General features: G+C 56.2%; 2 protein-coding genes and 1 long non-coding RNA gene across 7 annotated transcripts in view; 2 read left to right on the top strand and 1 right to left on the bottom strand.

Moving 5' to 3' along the window:
* Window positions 1-9,861, top strand: part of BRSK1 (BR serine/threonine kinase 1) — a 23,427-nt gene extending 13,566 nt beyond the window's left edge. For both annotated transcript variants that reach the window (XM_002695410.5, XM_024979374.2), the window contains 9 exons: window positions 1,010-1,107; window positions 1,325-1,484; window positions 1,689-1,749; window positions 2,224-2,590; window positions 3,064-3,112; window positions 3,205-3,328; window positions 4,042-4,240; window positions 7,731-7,820; window positions 9,167-9,861. In XM_002695410.5, the coding sequence (XP_002695456.4) occupies window positions 1,010-1,107; window positions 1,325-1,484; window positions 1,689-1,749; window positions 2,224-2,590; window positions 3,064-3,112; window positions 3,205-3,328; window positions 4,042-4,240; window positions 7,731-7,820; window positions 9,167-9,324 (1,306 nt within the window). In that variant the 3' untranslated portion in view covers window positions 9,325-9,861. The remainder of the gene's footprint in view (window positions 1-1,009; window positions 1,108-1,324; window positions 1,485-1,688; window positions 1,750-2,223; window positions 2,591-3,063; window positions 3,113-3,204; window positions 3,329-4,041; window positions 4,241-7,730; window positions 7,821-9,166) is intronic.
* Window positions 9,537-17,437, bottom strand: TMEM150B (transmembrane protein 150B). Of its 4 annotated transcripts, none has more exons than XM_059876696.1 (7): window positions 16,827-16,876; window positions 16,093-16,483; window positions 15,257-15,316; window positions 15,119-15,186; window positions 14,829-14,956; window positions 12,782-12,965; window positions 9,537-10,167 (listed from the first exon to the last, which is right to left on the bottom strand). In XM_059876696.1, exons 2-7 carry the CDS (start codon window positions 16,137-16,139, stop codon window positions 9,968-9,970), a joined length of 687 nt encoding a protein of 228 aa, XP_059732679.1. In that variant the 5' UTR covers window positions 16,140-16,483; window positions 16,827-16,876; the 3' UTR covers window positions 9,537-9,967.
* LOC132342881 (uncharacterized) lies at window positions 14,886-17,731 on the top strand. Its single transcript, XR_009491457.1, has 2 exons — window positions 14,886-14,975; window positions 16,175-17,731. It is a non-coding gene; the product is annotated as an uncharacterized lncRNA (long non-coding RNA).

Genomic DNA, 17,731 nt, shown 5'->3' with positions numbered 1-17,731 from the left:
ATGTTACTATCTGAGCCACATTCAGTTCAGTTCAGTTCAGTCGCTCAGTCGTGTCCAACTCTTTGCGACCCCATGAATTGCAGCACGCCAGGCCTCCTTGTCCATCACCAACTCCCGGAGTTCACTCAAATTCACGTCCATTGAGTTGGTGATGCCATCCAGCCATCTCATCCTCTGTCGTCCCCTTCTCCTCCTGCCCCAAATCCCTCCCAGCATCAGAGTCTTTTCCAATGAGTCAACTCTTCGCATGAGGTGGCCAAAGTACTGGAGTTTCAGCTTTAACATCATTCCTTCCAAAGAACACCCAGGGCTGATCTCCTTTAGAATGGACTGGTTGGATCTCCTTGCAGTCTGAGGGACTCTCAAGAGTCTTCTCCAACACCACAGTTCAAAAGCATCAATTCTTCGGCGCTCAGCCTTCTTCACAGTCCAACTCTCACATCCATACATGACCACAGGAAAAACCATAGCCTTGACTAGACGGACCTTTTTTGGCAAAGTAATGTCTCTGCTTTTCAATATGCTATCTAGGTTGGTCATAACTTTTCTTCCAAGGAGTAAGCGTCTTTTAATTTCATGGCTGCAGTCACCATCTGCAGTGATTTTGGAGCCCCCAAAAATAAAGTCTGATACTGTTTCCACTGTTTCCCCATCTATTTCCCATGAAATGATGTGACCAGATGCCATGATCTTTGTTTTCTGAATGTTGAGCTTTAAGCCAACTTTTTCACTCTGCTCTTTCACTCTCATTAAGAGGCTTTTAGTTCTCTTCACTTTCTGCCATAAGGGTGGAGCCACATTAGCATCATTATTATATCATTGAGTAAAATGAGGCTGAGATATATACTGAGACCAAGGGCTCAACCCTCTTGATACCTAGGAGAATGGAGCCATAGACAGAGAGCCTGATGCACTGAGCCCCACAGAGCCACAGACACAAGGAGGGGATGAGATCATCTCTGGGACCTGACCTCTGACCCCAGTGCTCTCCTGCCCCCACCCCCCACAGGGAGAACCAAGAGAAGATGATATACTACCTGCTTTTGGATCGGAAGGAGCGGTACCCCAGCTGTGAGGATCAGGACCTGCCTCCCCGGAATGATGTTGGTGAGAAGGGCAGGCTGGGGAGTCCAGACCCCAGATTCCCCAGGGAGGGATGGAGGGGCTGCAGGCCTTGAGCTTCTAACGTTAGACTCCCTGACTTGCCCCAAGACCTTTGTCAAAGGCCCTCTCCACTCTGAGCCTCAGTTTCCCCGTCTGTACAAGTGTCATGCCCAGCTGCACCAGTGCACCCTCTGATCGGGATGATACTCTTGGCCCGCAGACCCGCCTCGGAAGCGTGTGGATTCCCCCATGCTGAGCCGTCACGGGAAGCGGCGGCCAGAGCGGAAGTCCATGGAAGTCCTGAGCATCACAGATGCTGGGGGTGGTGGCTCCCCAGTGCCCACTCGACGGGCCCTGGAGATGGCCCAGCACAGCCAGAGGTGGGAGCCCCCGCCCCTCCACTGAAATGCACAGCCCTGGGTGGAGAGAGAGTTCAGGGCTCCAACGCTGTACCCACCTCAGAGGTGCTGTGTGACTGGGACAAGTCCCCTCCCCTCTCTGGGCCTCATCTCCTCATCTTGAAGGAGTGTGGAAGGGAGAGGACATCTGAGCCTTCTGAAACCCTCCCACCTGATTTTTTTCAGATCCCGTAGTGTCAGTGGAGCCTCCACTGGTCTGTCGTCCAGTCCTCTGAGCAGCCCAAGGGTAAGGCCAGGTCCCAGATGGATTAAGGGGGGTAAGGGAGTGAAGACCCTGTGGAGCAAAGCTGAAGCAGCAGAAATAATAATTCCCATGAAGTCCTGGGATATTGCCTCCTTGTCCCTGAAGAGCCAAAGATCCAAGGCCTCGTTCATATTTTAGTCCACTGACTTGACCATTTCCCACGTCAACAGGGTTGGGTTTTCAGTGTGCCTGAAGGGTCCTATTTACTCATTTAACCAAAGTTAGTTAAGCACCTATTCTGTTCTTGTCACTGCTGGGTTTACAGTCCCTGAGCATGATAGAAAAAGTCCCTGCCCCAACTTAACAGTGGGAGTAGGGGTGGGGGGTGTTGGGGAAATAATTGGACTACAAGTTCCATCATGCTTTGGGGTACACCCCTGCGTGTGTGCCCGTGGGGCTCCTAGGATGTCCTGGGAGTTGTAGTCCACTCTCTCACTCTACTCCACTGCTCTACAGAGTCCGGTCTTTTCCTTCTCGCCGGAGCCTACTGGAGATGAGGCCCGGGGTGGGGGCTCACCGACTTCTAAAACGCAGACTCTGCCTTCTCGGGGCCCCAGGGGTGGGGGCGCCGGGGAGCAGCCCCCGCCCCCTAGTGCCCGCTCCACACCCCTGCCCGGCCCCCCAGGGTCCCCGCGCTCCTCCGGGGGGACCCCTTTGCACTCGCCCCTGCACACGCCCCGGGCCAGCCCCACTGGGACCCCAGGGACAACGCCGCCCCCCAGCCCCGGCGGCGGAGTCGGAGGAGCTGCCTGGAGGAGTCGTCTCAACTCCATCCGCAACAGTTTCCTGGGCTCCCCCCGCTTTCACCGGCGCAAGATGCAGGGTATGGGGGGGTCCTTTGAGGATGAAGGGGCTGGGGACGTGGACTCCTGAGTCCTAATGTGGGGTGGGGGCTGGGGTCCAACATCTGGGTCCCCAGGAAGTACCAGGCTGGGGGCCTGGACTCCCACGACTTATGAGAAGATGCTGCTGGGAGCAGAGATTAACGTGTTGGGGAGAGGCGAGGTCGGGCCTCCAACTCTGGAGGAGGAGCTCGTTGGAAGGACACGCCCGTTCAGTGCTCCTACTCACCTTCCCATTGGCTCATGGCTAGCAAGCCCCACACCCAGAAGGTGTGGCCCAACGAGGGGCCACAGCCCTGGAGAGAACGTCACGCAGCGTGCGTGCCTTTTGGGGTTTAACTGCTGGGACGTGAACAGACTCTAGGGTCTGGATTCCCTGGGTGGAGGTCCCTGCTGGTCTGTGTGATGGACACCAGGTGATGGACACATGTTGACCTTGCTCTCTCTTCCCCAGTCCCCACTGCCGAGGAGATGTCCAGTTTGACGCCAGAGTCCTCTCCAGAGTGAGTCTGACAGGGAAGGGAAGAGAGGGGATGGAGGAGCGATTCCCTTAGCCTCCTCCCAACCTACCTCCAACCCATCTGCTCCCACTCAGGCTGGCAAAACGCTCTTGGTTCGGGAACTTCATCTCCTTGGACAAAGAAGAACAAATATTCCTCGTGCTAAAGGATAAACCTCTCAGCAGCATCAAAGCGGACATTGTCCACGCCTTCCTGTCGGTGAGGGGCCTGGGTCCCCACGCACCCTGGCTTCCACAGAACTACAAATCCCAGCAGCCTGTGGGGTTCACCTCCTTAGTGCTGGCCTGAGTTCCACCTGGGCCTCATGGGATTTGTAGTTTTCTAGCCAGAGTTGGGTGTGGTCACTGTGGGGACATGGAGGCAGGTATATAGCACCCTGCGGCCTGGAAGTGAGAAATAGGAGACCGAATTACTATTCCCTGCATGTTAGCCTCCACTGAGGACTAGTGAGTTGCCATTCCCTTACCACCAGGTCAGAGATTGGCCAAGGAACTATCAATACTTTTTTAAGTGGACTCTGGGGTTGTCCACTGGGTCCTGTGGTTCTTTGCCCTAGGGGCTCAGGGGCTTAACGTTTCTGAGACAGATGTGACTTTGGGCAGGGTTTGTGGAAGAAGGAAGGAATTTGTTTAATGTGGTCCTCGGGCCTGGGGCTGGCACCAGATGTGAAAGTCCATATTAACATGGGATTCAGTAGTTGAGTTATTTTTCTGATGCTCTGTTCATAAGATACAGAAAACTACAAATCCTAGCAGGCAGTGGGGCCCCCCATTGCCTTTTCTGTTATCCTTTCCCCCTGGTGGCTCAGGGTATTGGTATTTCCTGGGCCAGAGCTGATCAAGGACTGCTTATCTGTGCCTTGGAGTCCAGTCGCTCAAATCACCCCCTCCTCTTGTCCCCGCCCCTCTCAGATCCCCAGCCTCAGTCACAGCGTGCTGTCACAGACCAGCTTCAGGGCTGAGTACAAGGCCAGCGGCGGCCCCTCCGTCTTCCAGAAGCCCGTCCGCTTCCAGGTGGACATCAGCTCCTCTGAGGGCCCAGAACCCTCCCCTAGGCGGGACAGCAGCGGTGGTGGCGGCATCTACTCCGTCACCTTCACTCTCATCTCCGGTAAGCGTCCCGGGCCGTGGCTGCCCCCAGCCGGTGTGTGGGATGCTCAAGACAGCTGAGGGCAGCAGTCCTCTAAACTTTCAGGTTATCAAAATCTGAAGAGACTAGTTTAGAGAGACATTCCCCAGACATAATTATTCCAAAAGAGTTTACTTAACGGCATTTATTTATGTCTATTTTATTTACTGAAAAGTTTCATCATATCTAGTTATTTTTCTTGCTGACAAACTTTGTAACAGGAATAATAAGATCTTATTTATCTGATTTCTAGGAAGCCTAAATACAATAATATACTTAATATTGAGGACTCTAAAAACATGTCTGTATTAATTAATGCAACAAATTTAAGCTAAATTTAGTACCAGGTATTAATGCTATACTGAATGTTTCCTAGTTCTTGCAAACCTGAAAGTCATTAGGGTTATTTTCTTTTCCCTTTCTGAGCATTTACGTAAGTGCCTATTTTCCTGTAAGCCAATACATAGAGTTCATTTACAGATTAATTCTGGCAGTAACACACATCTACAACACACGCATATAGATGCATACAGATGCACCAATAGACTCCCCATAGTTTCCATTTCAAAATTTCAGCCAGTGGAGAAGGAAATGGCAACCCACTCCACTGTTCTTGCCTGGAGAATCCCAGGGACGGGAGAGCCTGGTGGGTTGCCATCTATGGGGATGCACAGAGTGGGACGCGACTGAAGTGACTTAGCAGCAGCAGCAGATCTTCATTGGTGCTCAGGACTTTTCTATTTGCAGCGAGCTGGGGCTCCTCTGTAATGGCAGTGCACTGGCTTTTCCATCCTGTGCTCTCTTGATGTAGCTCACAGGCTCTAGGGCACCCAGGCTCAGTAGTTGTGGCCCACAGGCTTAGTTACCCTGGGGCATTTGCAGTCTTCCCAAACCAGGTCTCAAACGCACATCTTAAGCACTGGATCAAAAGGGAAAACACTCTGGAAGGAATTTGAAATAAATGACTTTTACATGAAAAAAAAAAACAAAATTTCAGCCAGGAGTCAGTTACTATAAATAAAGTAAAACCCAACAGTTACAAAAGAGGTTGGATTCAGATCACCTGTCTCCCTTTTGTTCTCTCTTTCAGAGTTACCTTGCCTTCAATTTTCAGTTTACTTTTTACTTTTTTAAAAATTACTTTTCAGTATTCATTTGCTTATTTATGTGGCTTTGTCAGGTTTTAGTTGCAACACACGGGATCCTTGTTGCTGCACGTGGACCCTGGTTGTGATGTCCTGGCTTAGTCCTGGCTCCGACGCACATGGAATCTTAGTTCCCCGACTAGGGATCGAATCCGTGTCCTCTGCATTAGCAGGCGGACTCTTAACCACTGAAACCACTGGGGAAATCCCTCAATGAGGCATTTTTGGAATTTGGAAAACTTTGGGGGCTTCTGCATACAAATGAAAATAGGAAAACGTGATGAGAGCTCTCTAAAATTTTACAATTTAGAAGTTTTTCCAATCCGAAAGATCCAAGAAGCTCGCCCTACAAATATTTTCCCTGCTAACCTAATTTTTAAGAGGAAAAACTCTTACCACTGTTGTTTCCAGTACACCCTGCAGGCAGAGGTCCAGGAGACTGCAGGCTTTTAACTGTGTGTGAAAAATCCGTTTTAGGGTGCTGAAAAGACCTATGTTGGCCAGTTCAGGGCAGGATTTCCTTTCATTCCCAATTAAGTAGTTGCAAGCATACATAAGCCCAGCTGGTATTCCCATCAGTGGCTGTCTGTACAGGAGCTGTTTGGCCTTTGAGGCGCAATTTCCCATTATTAATTTCGTAGCCTAATTCAGACGTGAAATATGATCTAAGCAACTTTCTGAGGGCGCCGCGGCAAATCGCCTGCGTGCTGCTTCTGAATCTAGCAAGGAACTACCCTGGGTTACTTTTTTCGACGTTTTAAGTTTTCTAATTAAAAACTATTTTTGGCTGCGCTGGGTCTTTGTTGCTGCGCGTGGGCTTTGTCTGGTTGCAGGGCGTGGGGGCTGCTCTCTGCCTGCGGTCCTCCGGCTTCTCCCTGTGATGGCGTCTCGTTTTGGAGCGCAGGCTCGAGGGCTCGCGGGCCTCCGTAGTTGCGGCACAGAGGCTTAGTTGCTCCGTGGCGCGCGGGATCTCCCAGACCGGGGAACAAACGGGCCCCTGCCTAGTAAGGTGGATTCTTAAGCACTGGACCGCCGGGGAAGCCCCCAAGCCTGTTCTTGACTGCTTGTTTCTCCCAGGTCTCATACCGCCTCCCTTCCCTAATTAACAACTGCTTGAATCGGCCCCTTGAAACTCAGGGAAGGTCATGGAGGCTGAATGAAGGCTGTTTTCTATAATCAGAGAAATGGGGGACGCAGAAAGTTTTTGTGCCCAGGAGCCCCACAGGGCCCTGCTTGGTATCATTAAGAGCTGAATAACTCGGTCTCTCACTTCACTAGCAAAAGTTTCTTTTCAGACCATATAGCAACTTGTTCAATTTTGACTTTAAGTCAAATTTAACAAAAACCCAGCCACTTATGTTTCCCTGGGCCTCTTGCCCAGATGCCCAGGTCCTGCTTAGGAAATGCACTGGAGCCCCTTCAGATTTCAAGCCTTAAGTGAAAACAGTGCAAATAAAATTTTCAGGATCATCACTCAAACGGTGAGAGCTGGGTAGCAGGAGAACTCATCAGAACACCTGAGAAGTACCAAGAAACCCAGCGGGGCCTCTTAGCTTTGGTTCTGTCGGACTCCCGGTGCCCTCTGATGGGTGCCTGTCATATCTGGCCAGTTAGGCCAGCACGGCAGATGAAAGAAAAGATTTAAGAAAAAAATGGAGGGACTTCCCTGGCAGTCGAGTGGTTGAGAATTTGCCTGCCGGTGCACGGGACACAGGTTCGATCCCTGTTCCGGGAGGATCCCACTTGCCGCAGAGCAAGTAGGCCAGTCTGCCACAACTACTGAGCCCGTGCTCTGCAACCAAAGAAACCACTGCAGTGAGCACCACAGCTAGAGAGGGGCCCCCGCCCCCCAAAACTAGAGGGAAGGCACGCACAGCAGAGAAGACCCAGTGAAGCCAAAAATAAATAAAACTTTTAAAAGAAGGAAAAAATGGAAAATGTTACTGGAGTCATACTGAGCACTATAAGCCAGGAGCAGCCGCTCAGGAAGTCTGAGAGCTGTCCTGCTCATGAGCGGTCCATGCGCCGCTATATGCGTTTGTGAGACAGAGGGCCCTACGTGAAATGGCGTGTGACTGACGGTTTGCATGATCCAGGTGCAGAGCGAGTCGTGGGTCATGGGTCATCGTCAGGATTAAGAAGCTTGCCTCCTAAGCAGGTGTGCTTAGTACAGGCGCACGACAGATACACACCAAGGAGGCAGGAGGAGGCCCGGAGCGGGGAGGAGGCCCAAACGGGCGGAGAAAATTTGTCGTGTTTGAATATTTTCCCCTCTTGCCGGAAAATATGGATCTTGCTTCATCCGTCTGTTGCCCTGCCCCTTGCAGGTCCCAGCCGCCGGTTCAAGCGGGTGGTGGAGACCATCCAGGCCCAACTGCTGAGCACACACGACCAGCCGTCTGTACAGGCCTTGGCAGGTGGGGGCACCCGTGGGGGTGGGGCAGAGGGGCACTTCCGGTAGCCAAGTGCTGCAGGGGCTTGTGTTACCTGCGAGGCTTCAGCTGCGAGGCTCCCAGGGAACCAGGCCTTCCCAAGCCTGAGAAGGCCTCGCCACGGAGGGAGGGGACCTCCAGGGGTCCCTAAGGGGACCACCGGTCCCTGTGTTGGAGGTGGTGGAGCTCCCTGCCACTGGAGGCTCCTGAGCTGTGTTCTGGAGGAGGGTGACCAGCCGTCCTGCTCTGCTGGGGACAGAGAGGTTCCCGACACCCAGGACTCTCAGTGCTAAAACCAGGACAAGGTGGTCGCTGTCTCGCAGACCCTTCTGGCCCTACTGGGCCTGGCTTTCACGAACTCGGGCCTCTCCCCGGGAGGGATCGAGGTCTGTGCTCCAAGGGGAAGGGGCTTCTCTGTGCCCTTCAGCCCTGGTTGTCGGGAGGGGACTCCCCTAGCCACCAGGGATCAAGGAGGTCGAGGTCACAAACAAACTCTGTGGTTCCAACAACATCAATTTATTATCATGCAGCCCTGGAGGTCAGAGGTCCCACACAGACGAATGGGGCTAACCCCAAGTGGCGGGCCGCCCCGATAGGCAGGTAGAGGAATTCTGCCCTGTTAGTCTGCTTCTCCAGGGTGACCATTAGCCAGGAAGGCCCCCTGAACCTCTCTAGACTGGGCTGCCAAGGAAAGGTGGCCTTGACGACCAGAGTTCCTTAAAGGGCACACCTTCAGACATGTAGGACCCACAGGGACCCAGGGTCCGAGACACGTGCCTTATAAGGGGAGTGGGGCAGTGCGGGGACCTCCGACTGAGCCCCAGAGAGGGGCAGCCCTGTGGGTTGCTCTTGGCAGCAAGACCTCCAGCAGTCAGGGTCTCTTAAGGGGTGTTCTCTGGTGCGGGACCTCAGCTCTTGTTTTGGGCCCTATGGAAACTGCTGCCTGACCACTGGGAACCAGCCTTGGCCAGGTCTGGCCAGTGGCCCAGTCTGGCCCCAGTCATGCAGGCGCCGCTGGGAGAGCCAGAACAACCTGCTGGGGGCTCCCCGAGGGTCCCGAAGGGAAGTGGGTGCTTTGGCCACAATCTGGGGCCTCGCAAAGTGCAGTAACCAGAGCCTCGGGCTGTCTCCTGAGCTGGGCCCGCCAGGACTCCCTGGGGCTTGGTCTGGTCTCCGAGGCCCCGGGCCGGAGGGCTGCGCCCGGTTGGTGCAGGGCAGGCAGGCAGGCCTCATGTGGCTGGCGTGTGTGAGCCCTGGCAGCCGCCCCCCGCCCCCTCACCACAAGAGGTTTGGCACCCCTTCCTGAGGCCAGACCACTTCCTCCCGCACAGACGAGAAGAATGGCGCCCAGACCCGGCCTGCCGGGACCCCGCCCCGAAGCCTGCAGCCCGCGCCTGGCCGCCCAGACCCGGAGCTGACCAGCTCTCCCCGCCGAGGCCCCCCTAAGGACAAGAAGCTCCTGGCCACCAACGGGAGCCCCCTGCCCTGACCCCAGGGGGCCGGGGAAGGAGGGGCGCCCCCTCCACCCCCCCTTCCCTGCCCCCCCAACTGTGAATCTGTAAATAGGCCCCAAGGCATACGTGGGGAGGGGGGAGACACGACATACCCGGCCCTGCCCTTCGGGGATGGGGCTCCGGGGGCCATGCCCAACGAGGGGGGGTTTCTGGGGGGACTGTGGGTGGGGGAGCCATTTCTATTTTATTTATTGATTAATTTATTATTTTATTTATTGATCAGTCTCTCTGCGGGGTGGGGTGGGGGAGGGACAGGGGCTGGTTGGGGTGGCTTAGCAGATCCGGACGGACAGGGCCATCTGTCCTCGTGTGCCCAACTCCCCCTTCCTGGGCCCCCCCCGCCCCCCAGTCCTCTCCCTCTGCCCCCACGACCTTCTGTACGGATTTGCTCTCCGGAAGGAATTCTGATTTCGCGTGATCCTGCCTGCGTCCGTGTCTCTGATTCCACCGGCGGCAGCAACAACAAAAAATTAACAATAATAATAATAATAATAAATATCCTTGATCAGGGATGGCTGGCTGGCCTTGGCCTCTCGCTTCCTGGGTGGCCCCAACTGCAGGGGCGGAACCAGACGGCAGGGACAGGAGGTGTGAGGATGCTGCTGGCTGGACGGCTGTTCACAGCTGGACATGCAGGGAGGTGGGGGAGTCCGGCGGGGGGCGAAGGCTGCCAGAGCCCGGCTGGAGACACAGGGTGCAGCTGTCCAGGCGGGAGAAGTCCACGGCAAGGAGGCCGAAGAGGATGAACAGCAGCATGGCGGCGACCCACTCGCAGATGGCGGAGACGGAGCGCATAGACCAGGAGTGCAGGACAACCACTGGGGCCAGGGTCAAGGGTGCAAGGCCACAGGGAGGAGCCGGAGCCAGCGGGGAGCCCGCCCCTGACATGCCCTACCTGCCTGGCGGGAGCGGCCCCTCTCACCCGACAGCCTCCCCTGCTCCTCAGCCACTCCTCCCAGACACTCTCAAAGGGGCCCTCCTTATCTCCCCTCTGCAGCTACTTCCCAAATATTTCCGGTCGCACGTTCCTCCTGTTTATGGCAGCATTCCCACTGTCTCAAAAATGCTCCTGCCTCCAACACCCCAAGGTGTCCTAAAGATCCCCTCCGGCCTCCTTGGGGGCTCAGATGGTAAAGAATCAGCCTGCAATGTGGGAAACCCGGGTTCAGTCCCTGGGTCGGGAAGATCCCTGGAGGAGGGAATGACAACCACTCCAGTATTCTTGCCTGGAGAATCCCCATGGACGGAGGAGCCTGGTGGGCTATGGGCCACGGGGTCACAGAGTCTGAAACAAGTTAGCCTCGCCCCGCCCGCCAGCCTCAGGCTGTGCTTGCAACTTTCTCCTCCTACCTGTGCCTCAGGCCCCTCCTACTCACTCCAAGCAGAGCCTTCTTCCTAAACTCTCTTCTTTCTGGGAGCCCCCACCTCCATGACAACCCCATCCACTCCGGTGCCCCAGCAGGCCCTTGGGAATCACCCTTACCCTCTCCCATCTCTGTCCCCTGGCCAGCTGGTCACCCAAGTCTTGTCTGTCTTGCTCATCTCTTTCTGGTTTGGTGTCTCTACTGCCCAGCCTTGTCCCTTCTCCAGCTCCGCAGTCCCAGCTGTTTATAAAATGGTTCTGTGACCACTGGCCGACACACACCCCCAGCTCCAGCCTGGCAGAGTCGCCCCTCATTTTCTGGGACCACCTCCTGCTTCACTGAAGCACTCCTCCTCTCGGCCAACCCAGCTCCGACTCACCCCTCCTAGATCAGACTAGACATTTCATTCATTCAAGGGTTCTTAGACAGTGAGGAAGGCCAGTACCACCCCCTAGCCCCACTGATCCTCAGACAAAGTGTGAGCCCCCAAATACAAGTGCTGACCCCAGCCCTGACCGTGTACCTCTCCTGCTCACAAGCTTTCTGGGGCTCCCTTTTGCCTCAGGCAGAAGCCCAAGCCTGTAACCCCTCACTTTTTCGCTGGAGAGCCTGACCTCTGGGCCTGCCAGCAGCCTTATCGCCTCCCCTGGGCAGCTTACCTCCCCCTCCCCCTCTCCCCCCACAGCCATGTACATAAAGAGGCAGTCCCCCAACCCTGCACCAGCCTCCCAACGCAGGCTAGTTCTGCAAGACCAGCTCAAAGGCGGGTCTCAGACCCCTCCGTGGCCATCCAGCCCTTACCACGCTCAGCTGACCATCTTACGGTCCTATCTCCCCCTTCCCCACAGTCAAGGGATGTTTGGGGCCCTAGGACGAGGACCCTGTAGCCAAATGGATCCTGAGCACAGGCAGGGTTTGAGAGGGGCCGCCACTGCAGAGGACCTGTGCTGGTTCTGCAGCTGCAGTTGCAGAAGGCTGAGTTCAGGAGCCAGCCCTTCCTGCCTGTTTCATGGGATTCAATCCGCTGCTCTGGGAAACTGGATCACCACCTCCAATTTGCTGGGAAAGTGGATCCAAGTCTCCAAAGGGATCCACCAAGGGCAGCCCACCCAGGGCCTCGCTGGTTCCCCCTGGCCTCTTCCGGATGCCAATGACCTCTTGGGCGCCCCTTCCCACCCGCCCCCACAGAGGGCAGCCGTCCCCAGGGTTGACCCCACTCTCCCTGAAGGCACTCTGCTAATCAGTAGCAATCACTGTTCTGATAAAAGCAAGGCCATTCCACAGATATGGAAACTGAGGATCAGAGACTGGTTTGGCTTGCCCAGAGGTGTGGCGATCTGGTGGGTTCTGGGGTGACTCAGAAACGGGTTGGAGTCGAGGCTCTACCCAGAGGCACACTGGTAAATGTGTGACAACCAGCTCTGATTTGTAATACACATCAGTTTCTGGGGGAGAAACCACAGCCGCCTCCACTGTCTCAAGCTGCTAGTGTGGCTTCCCAGGAGGCGCTAGTGGTAAAGACCTGGCCTGCAAATACAGGAGACCTAAGAGAGGCAGGTTCAACCCCTGGGACGGGAAGGTCCCCTGGAGGAGGGCATGCCAACCCACTCCAGTATTCTTGCCTGGAGAATCCCATGCACAGAGGAGCCTGGGGCTACAGTCCACGGGGATCGCAAAGAGTCAGACATGGCGGAGCACTAGGGCACAGTCACAATATTGACTGCTCACCTGTTCTGTGCCAGGCACCCACCTAAGCACCTCACGTGCTCCTTCATTCCTCACATTCCTTACCATCATCCTCATTTGATAGATGAGGAACCCGAAGCACCAGGAAGTCAGGAAAGAAGAGGAGTCCGCCACCCCACCCTCCCCACCCCACCCCCACCCCCGGTTAGTACATTGAGGTGGTGGGATTCCAACCCAGGCAGCATGCCTCCAGACCCGGGACTCACTGACAATCCTCTGTAATGCTGCACCGAGACCGAGGCTGAGGAAGGAAGGGGCGCCCAGGACAGCGGAGGGCAGACCCACCCCATCGGAGAGCCACCCCGACTCCAGCGAAGGATACTGGCCACCTCGAGGATGAAGCAGGCGCTGCAGAGCACCAGGCGCAGTGGCCCGATCCAGGGAGCCCCAGGCTGGGGCAGGTTCTTCATCCGCCAGGAGAGGAAGAGCTGCAGCCAGAAGTATACGATTCCCACGAAGAAGGCCAGGAAGGCGCCTGTCAGGTGCGTGGCCCGCTGATTCTTCTCCTGGGAGGAGGAGGGCACAGAGTTGAGGGGCGGACGTGCAGAGAGCCAGGGACTGGGCCCCCCTCCACGGGCTGTGCTGGAAGACTGCCCGCCATACCCGGCGATAGGCATGTTGATTCGGTGCACTGGCTGTTTATTGTCCGCTCCACCCACGAGGGCCCCCGTTTAAAGCTGCTGTTTCCTGCTGGCGCCTCTATCCCTAAAACAGTGCCTGGCACACGGTGCGTCCTAAGTGGCTTCAGTCCTGTCTAACTCTTTGCGACCCTATGAACTGTAACTCACCAGGCTCCTCTGTCCATGGGATTCTTCAGGCAAGAATACCAGAGTGGATTGCCATGCCTTCCTCCAGGGGATCTTCCCAACCCAGGGATCTAAGTCCCCATCTCTTGTGTCTCCTGCCTTGGCAAGTGAGTTCTTTACCACTAGCACCACCTGGGAGGCATAGTAGAGCCTTGCAAATATTAGGAGAATAAATACTTCATTCTCAGCCTTGGTGGGAGAGAGCAGATTATTGCCACTAAGTGGGTAAAAATTGGTTCCTGGAAGCTGAAAAAAAAAGTCTTAAATATTGCAATGGTTTGTGCCTTACTGATATCGTTTGTATTATATTAAAAATTTTAATATGAAATATTTCATGGGTGAAGGGATGATTAGGAGAAAATGTCTAAAAGAGGCTTCTGGAGAATTCCCTGGTGGTTCATTGGTTAGGACTCAGCACTTCCTGGGCTGTCCTGGTGGCTTAGAAGGTAAAGAATCTGCCTGCAATGCAGGAAACCTGGGTTTGATCCCTGGAGAAGGGAACGGCTACCCCTTTCAGTATTCTTGCCTGGAGAACCCCATGGACAGAGGAGCCTGGCGGGCTACAGCCCAAGGGGTCGCACAGAGTCTGACAGGACTGAGGGACTAACACATTCAGTTCTTTCAGTGCTTCGACCTCAGGGGGCACAGGTTCAGTCCCTGGTGGGGAACAAGATCCTGCATGCCAAGTGGAGTAGCCAGAAAAGAAAAAAAGGAAGGCTTCTGAGTGGAGGGCAATAATGATTACAGAAAAAGAAAGGTTAAGGAACACGGGAATACATCAGTGAGTGAATGATTTGCTAGGCAAATATGATGTGGAATTTTTACTAAGTTGTAGGCAGCCTCTTGTCTAAACACCATGGCTTCCCTGGCCCCTTGGTAAGAGAAGTTTGGTGTCAGAGGTAACCACAATAGAAAAATAAAATGATAAGATAAATAAGAAAGATTTCTCCCATCACTCATCCATCTGCTTATTCTACCAATACCTACTGAGCTTCGTGGTTAAGAATGTGGGCTCTGTCAAAGAATCTGGGTTCATCTCTGACCACCAAGAACCTGGTAATAAAGAAATATCTCAGGCATTTGACCAAAATGAGGGTGTTCTTGTGGAGATGGAGTAAAAGAACCCAGCACAAGGCAAAGCTAGTGCCTCCTACAGAGTGAGCACCCATTCACAGGGCGGTCCAGCGGTCAGGACTCCGCGCTGTCACCCCCAAGGTTCTGGGTTGCATTGGTCTGGGAACTAGTATCCTCCGCTAAGCCGAGCGGAGCGACCAAAAAAAAAAAAAGAGAGAGAATTGAGAAATTTCATCATTAAACGGAGGGGTACGGCAGTGAATGACCCCAGACTCCCAGGGGTCCACGGAATGACTACAAAGAGCCTCCTACGCGATCTCTACTCAGAGAGTGGACCTCATCACTGCCTCCACGACCTGAGAGCCACAGAGAAATATAAGCCCCAGGAGGCCGTGTGGGGAGCAGCCCTCCTCGATGAGGACTCTGCGCCCCGGGGGATGCTGGGAGTTGTAGTCCCACACTCCGGCGGGCTGGCCTACTCCGTCTCACCTGAAAATTTCCCACTATGGAGGTGCCCAAGGCACAGAGGAGCCCCGTCCACAGGATAACCTGGTTATGCCACTTTCGGACTCCCCAGTCCCGAAGCTGGTAGTAACGGAGAATGCAGATCCAGGCGGCTGGGAGGAGAGGAAGTGGGTGAGAGACCGGAGCCCCAGACTTGGGGGTAGGGCGTGGGTCCAGGGGTGGGAGCCCAACTCCAGGATTTGAGGGGAGGGCGGAGGAGGCAAGGACCCCGACGGTCCTGGCTGGGCGGGGCTAGCACCGCAGGAAAGGTTTACCCGAAGCGGCTCCGATGTTGAGCACCTGGCTGAAGATGCAGCTCTGGGGGGGCACGTTTCCACACACACTGAGGGGAGATAAAGGCTCACCTCTTTGCTCCCTCCCGACCCCGGCCTCCCCGCTGGCGCCGTGACTACCTGATATACGGGAAGCCGTCGGTGAGGTTCACGGCCTTGTTAACCACAGCCAGCGAGAACCTGGGGGCGGGGCACAAGGTGAGCCGAGGGCTTGCCACGACCCTCTTCTTTCTGTTTCCAGCACATACCCGGACTCCTCGCTCCCTCTCTCGCAGGCCCAAGAGACTAGCCCCCAGCCCCTCCTCCAGACCCGGGGTCCAGGCCCCCAGCCCCTCCTCCAGACCCGGGGGTCCAGACCCCCAGCCCCTCCTCCAGATGCTCCTCCAGACTCCCAGCCCCTCCTCCAGACCCAGGGTCCAGATCCCACTCTTCCTCCCTCAGACACGGGGGTCCAGACCCCTAGTCCCTCCTCCAGACCCGGGGGTCCAGGCCCCCAACCCCTCCTCCTCAGACCCGGGGGTCCAGCCCCCCGGCCCCTCCTCCCTCAGACCTGGGGGTCCAGCCCCAGCCCCTCCTCCAGATGTTCCTCCAGGCCCCCAGCCCCTCCTCCAGACCCAGGGTTCCAGACCCGCAGCCCCTCCTCCAGACCCGGGGGTCCAGCCCCCAGCCCCTCTTCCAGACCCGGGAGTCCAGGCCCCCAGCCCCTCTTCCAGATGCTCCTCCAGACCCCCAGCCCCTCCTCCAGACCCGGGGTCCAGATCCCACTCTTCCGCCCTCAGACCCGGGGGTCCAGACTCCCAGTCCCTTCTCCAGACCCCAGGGTCCAGCCCCCTGGCCCCTCCTCCCTCAGACCCAGGGGTCCAGACCCGCAGCCCCTTCCCGCTCAGACCCGGGGGTCTAGTCCCTCAGCCCTTCCTGGCTCAGACGCAGGCATGTCTCCTGCCTCTAACACTCACACAGTCTGTTCCCTGGTGGCACAGTGGATGGGCATCTGCTTGCCCATGCAGGGGACGCAGGTTCCACCTCTGGTCCCAACAGATCCCACCTGCTGCCGGGGACAAAACCCGCGGGTGCGCCACAACTCCTGAGCCTGCTGCAACTACTGAAGCCCAAGCACCTAGAGCCGACATTCTGCAGCCAGAGCAGCCACCACAAGGAAGAGTCCCCCGCTCACCGGCTCACCGCAGCTAGAGAAAGCCCGCAGACAGCAGCCAGGACCCAACACAGCCTAACACGAGTCAATAAACGGAAGAACACAGACACACACTCACACGGTCCAGATGCCAGCAATAGCCCAGAAGGCCAGGCACATGGGCAGCAGAGACAAGTATCCCCACATGCCGGGGTCTGCAGGGGAGGAGAGGGGAAGGGACAGGTCAACACTGCCTCTTCGTCTCTGTCTCGGGTGAGAAGCCAGCCCTAAGCGTTTACGTGTCTCATATTCTGGGACTGTCTTTGAGGCCCTCTTTGGCTCCCAGGCATGAATAGTGTGTAAGTGTTCAGGATGATAACACCAGCTCTGTGCTTGGGGCACTTTCGCTTTTTTTTTTTGTACAGCCCTTTATCCTGATGTCCCAGTATCTCTTAGCTGTCCTGCCCCCACCCAGCTCTCGAGTCTCTCCAGCCCCTCCCCCACTGCCAACCTCTGCCCCCACTCCCTGGCCCCTGCAGCCCTCTGCCAGGCGCTCACCGGTCCAGGCTCTCCCGGGCTCTCTCGGTCCTGGGGCCGCGTGAGAGTTTGGGGAACAAGGCTGAGCTGTGGGGGCGGGACTGTCCGCGCCCCGGCAGAGCCAAAGTCCACGATCGAACACCAGCGGGACACTGTTAGGTCAAGAGGGTGGCCCCCGCTGTCCCGGGACTTCACCCTCAAACTAACTGCACTTTCAGTCTCGGAACGGAGCGGGCCGTGGCTTAGCTCCCAGGGCCCTCCACCTCCCTTCCTTCAGCTTTCTAGCTTCAGCATTCAGACTCCCAGACAGGGAGTCCTCCCCAAGACCCAGAAATCCGAGCCTCCAGCTCTGTGCACCCTTCCTCCCTGGGGGACCCAGAACCCCGGGCCTCCGGCCTCTTCAAGAGCACCTGCCATTGTTTCTAGCCCCCTGCTGTCTAGCCTCCCTGTTGGTACCTCCTTAGGGAGTGAGAACCCAGACCTACGGGTGCCCACTCTGCCGGGTGCCGTTTCTGTCTGGACGCGGCGGGGCCAGGCCGGGACCCTGGTGCCCGGATCCTGCCCACACTGGCCTCCCAGTTCCCCACAGCCAGGGAGCACGTGGGTGGGGAGGGTGATCCTGCTGAGAACATCCCCGTCAGGAGAACCTCCCTCCCAGAAACCCACTGCTTCCTCTGGCCGTTTTCTTTTCTCTCCCACAGAACAGCTCTCGGCTTCCTGGCTTCCTCCCTTCTCACTACTCAGGTGCCTGGGCCCTGGCACCCTCCTGCGTCCCCAGAACCCGGGAGTCCAGGCCCCTGGCCCGTCTGCCCTCAGACCCAGGGAGTGTATCCTCCCTGAGACGCAGAAGTACCAGCCACCCGCTCCCTCAGCTCCCCACCTCTTTTGATTTTTTAATAATTGAAATAAACTTCACATAAGATTAA

This window comes from Bos taurus, chromosome 18, assembly GCF_002263795.3.
Source record: "Bos taurus isolate L1 Dominette 01449 registration number 42190680 breed Hereford chromosome 18, ARS-UCD2.0, whole genome shotgun sequence".
NCBI classification, from domain to species: Eukaryota; Metazoa; Chordata; class Mammalia; order Artiodactyla; family Bovidae; genus Bos; species Bos taurus.
This window is presented reverse-complemented; position numbering and strand designations above follow the sequence as displayed.

Coding starts and splice junctions, on each gene's coding strand:
- TMEM150B (XM_059876695.1), bottom strand. CDS start 17,437: ATGTTCTCAGCAGGATCACCCTCCCCACCCACGTGCTCCCTGGCTGTG. Junction 15,317..17,261: donor GGTTCTCACTCCCTAAGGAG/GTACCAACAGGG, acceptor CCCCGCCCCCAG/GTTCTCGCTGGCTGTGGTTA. Junction 12,966..14,828: donor CCATAGTGGGAAATTTTCAG/GTGAGACGGAGT, acceptor TCCTCCTCCCAG/GAGAAGAATCAGCGGGCCAC.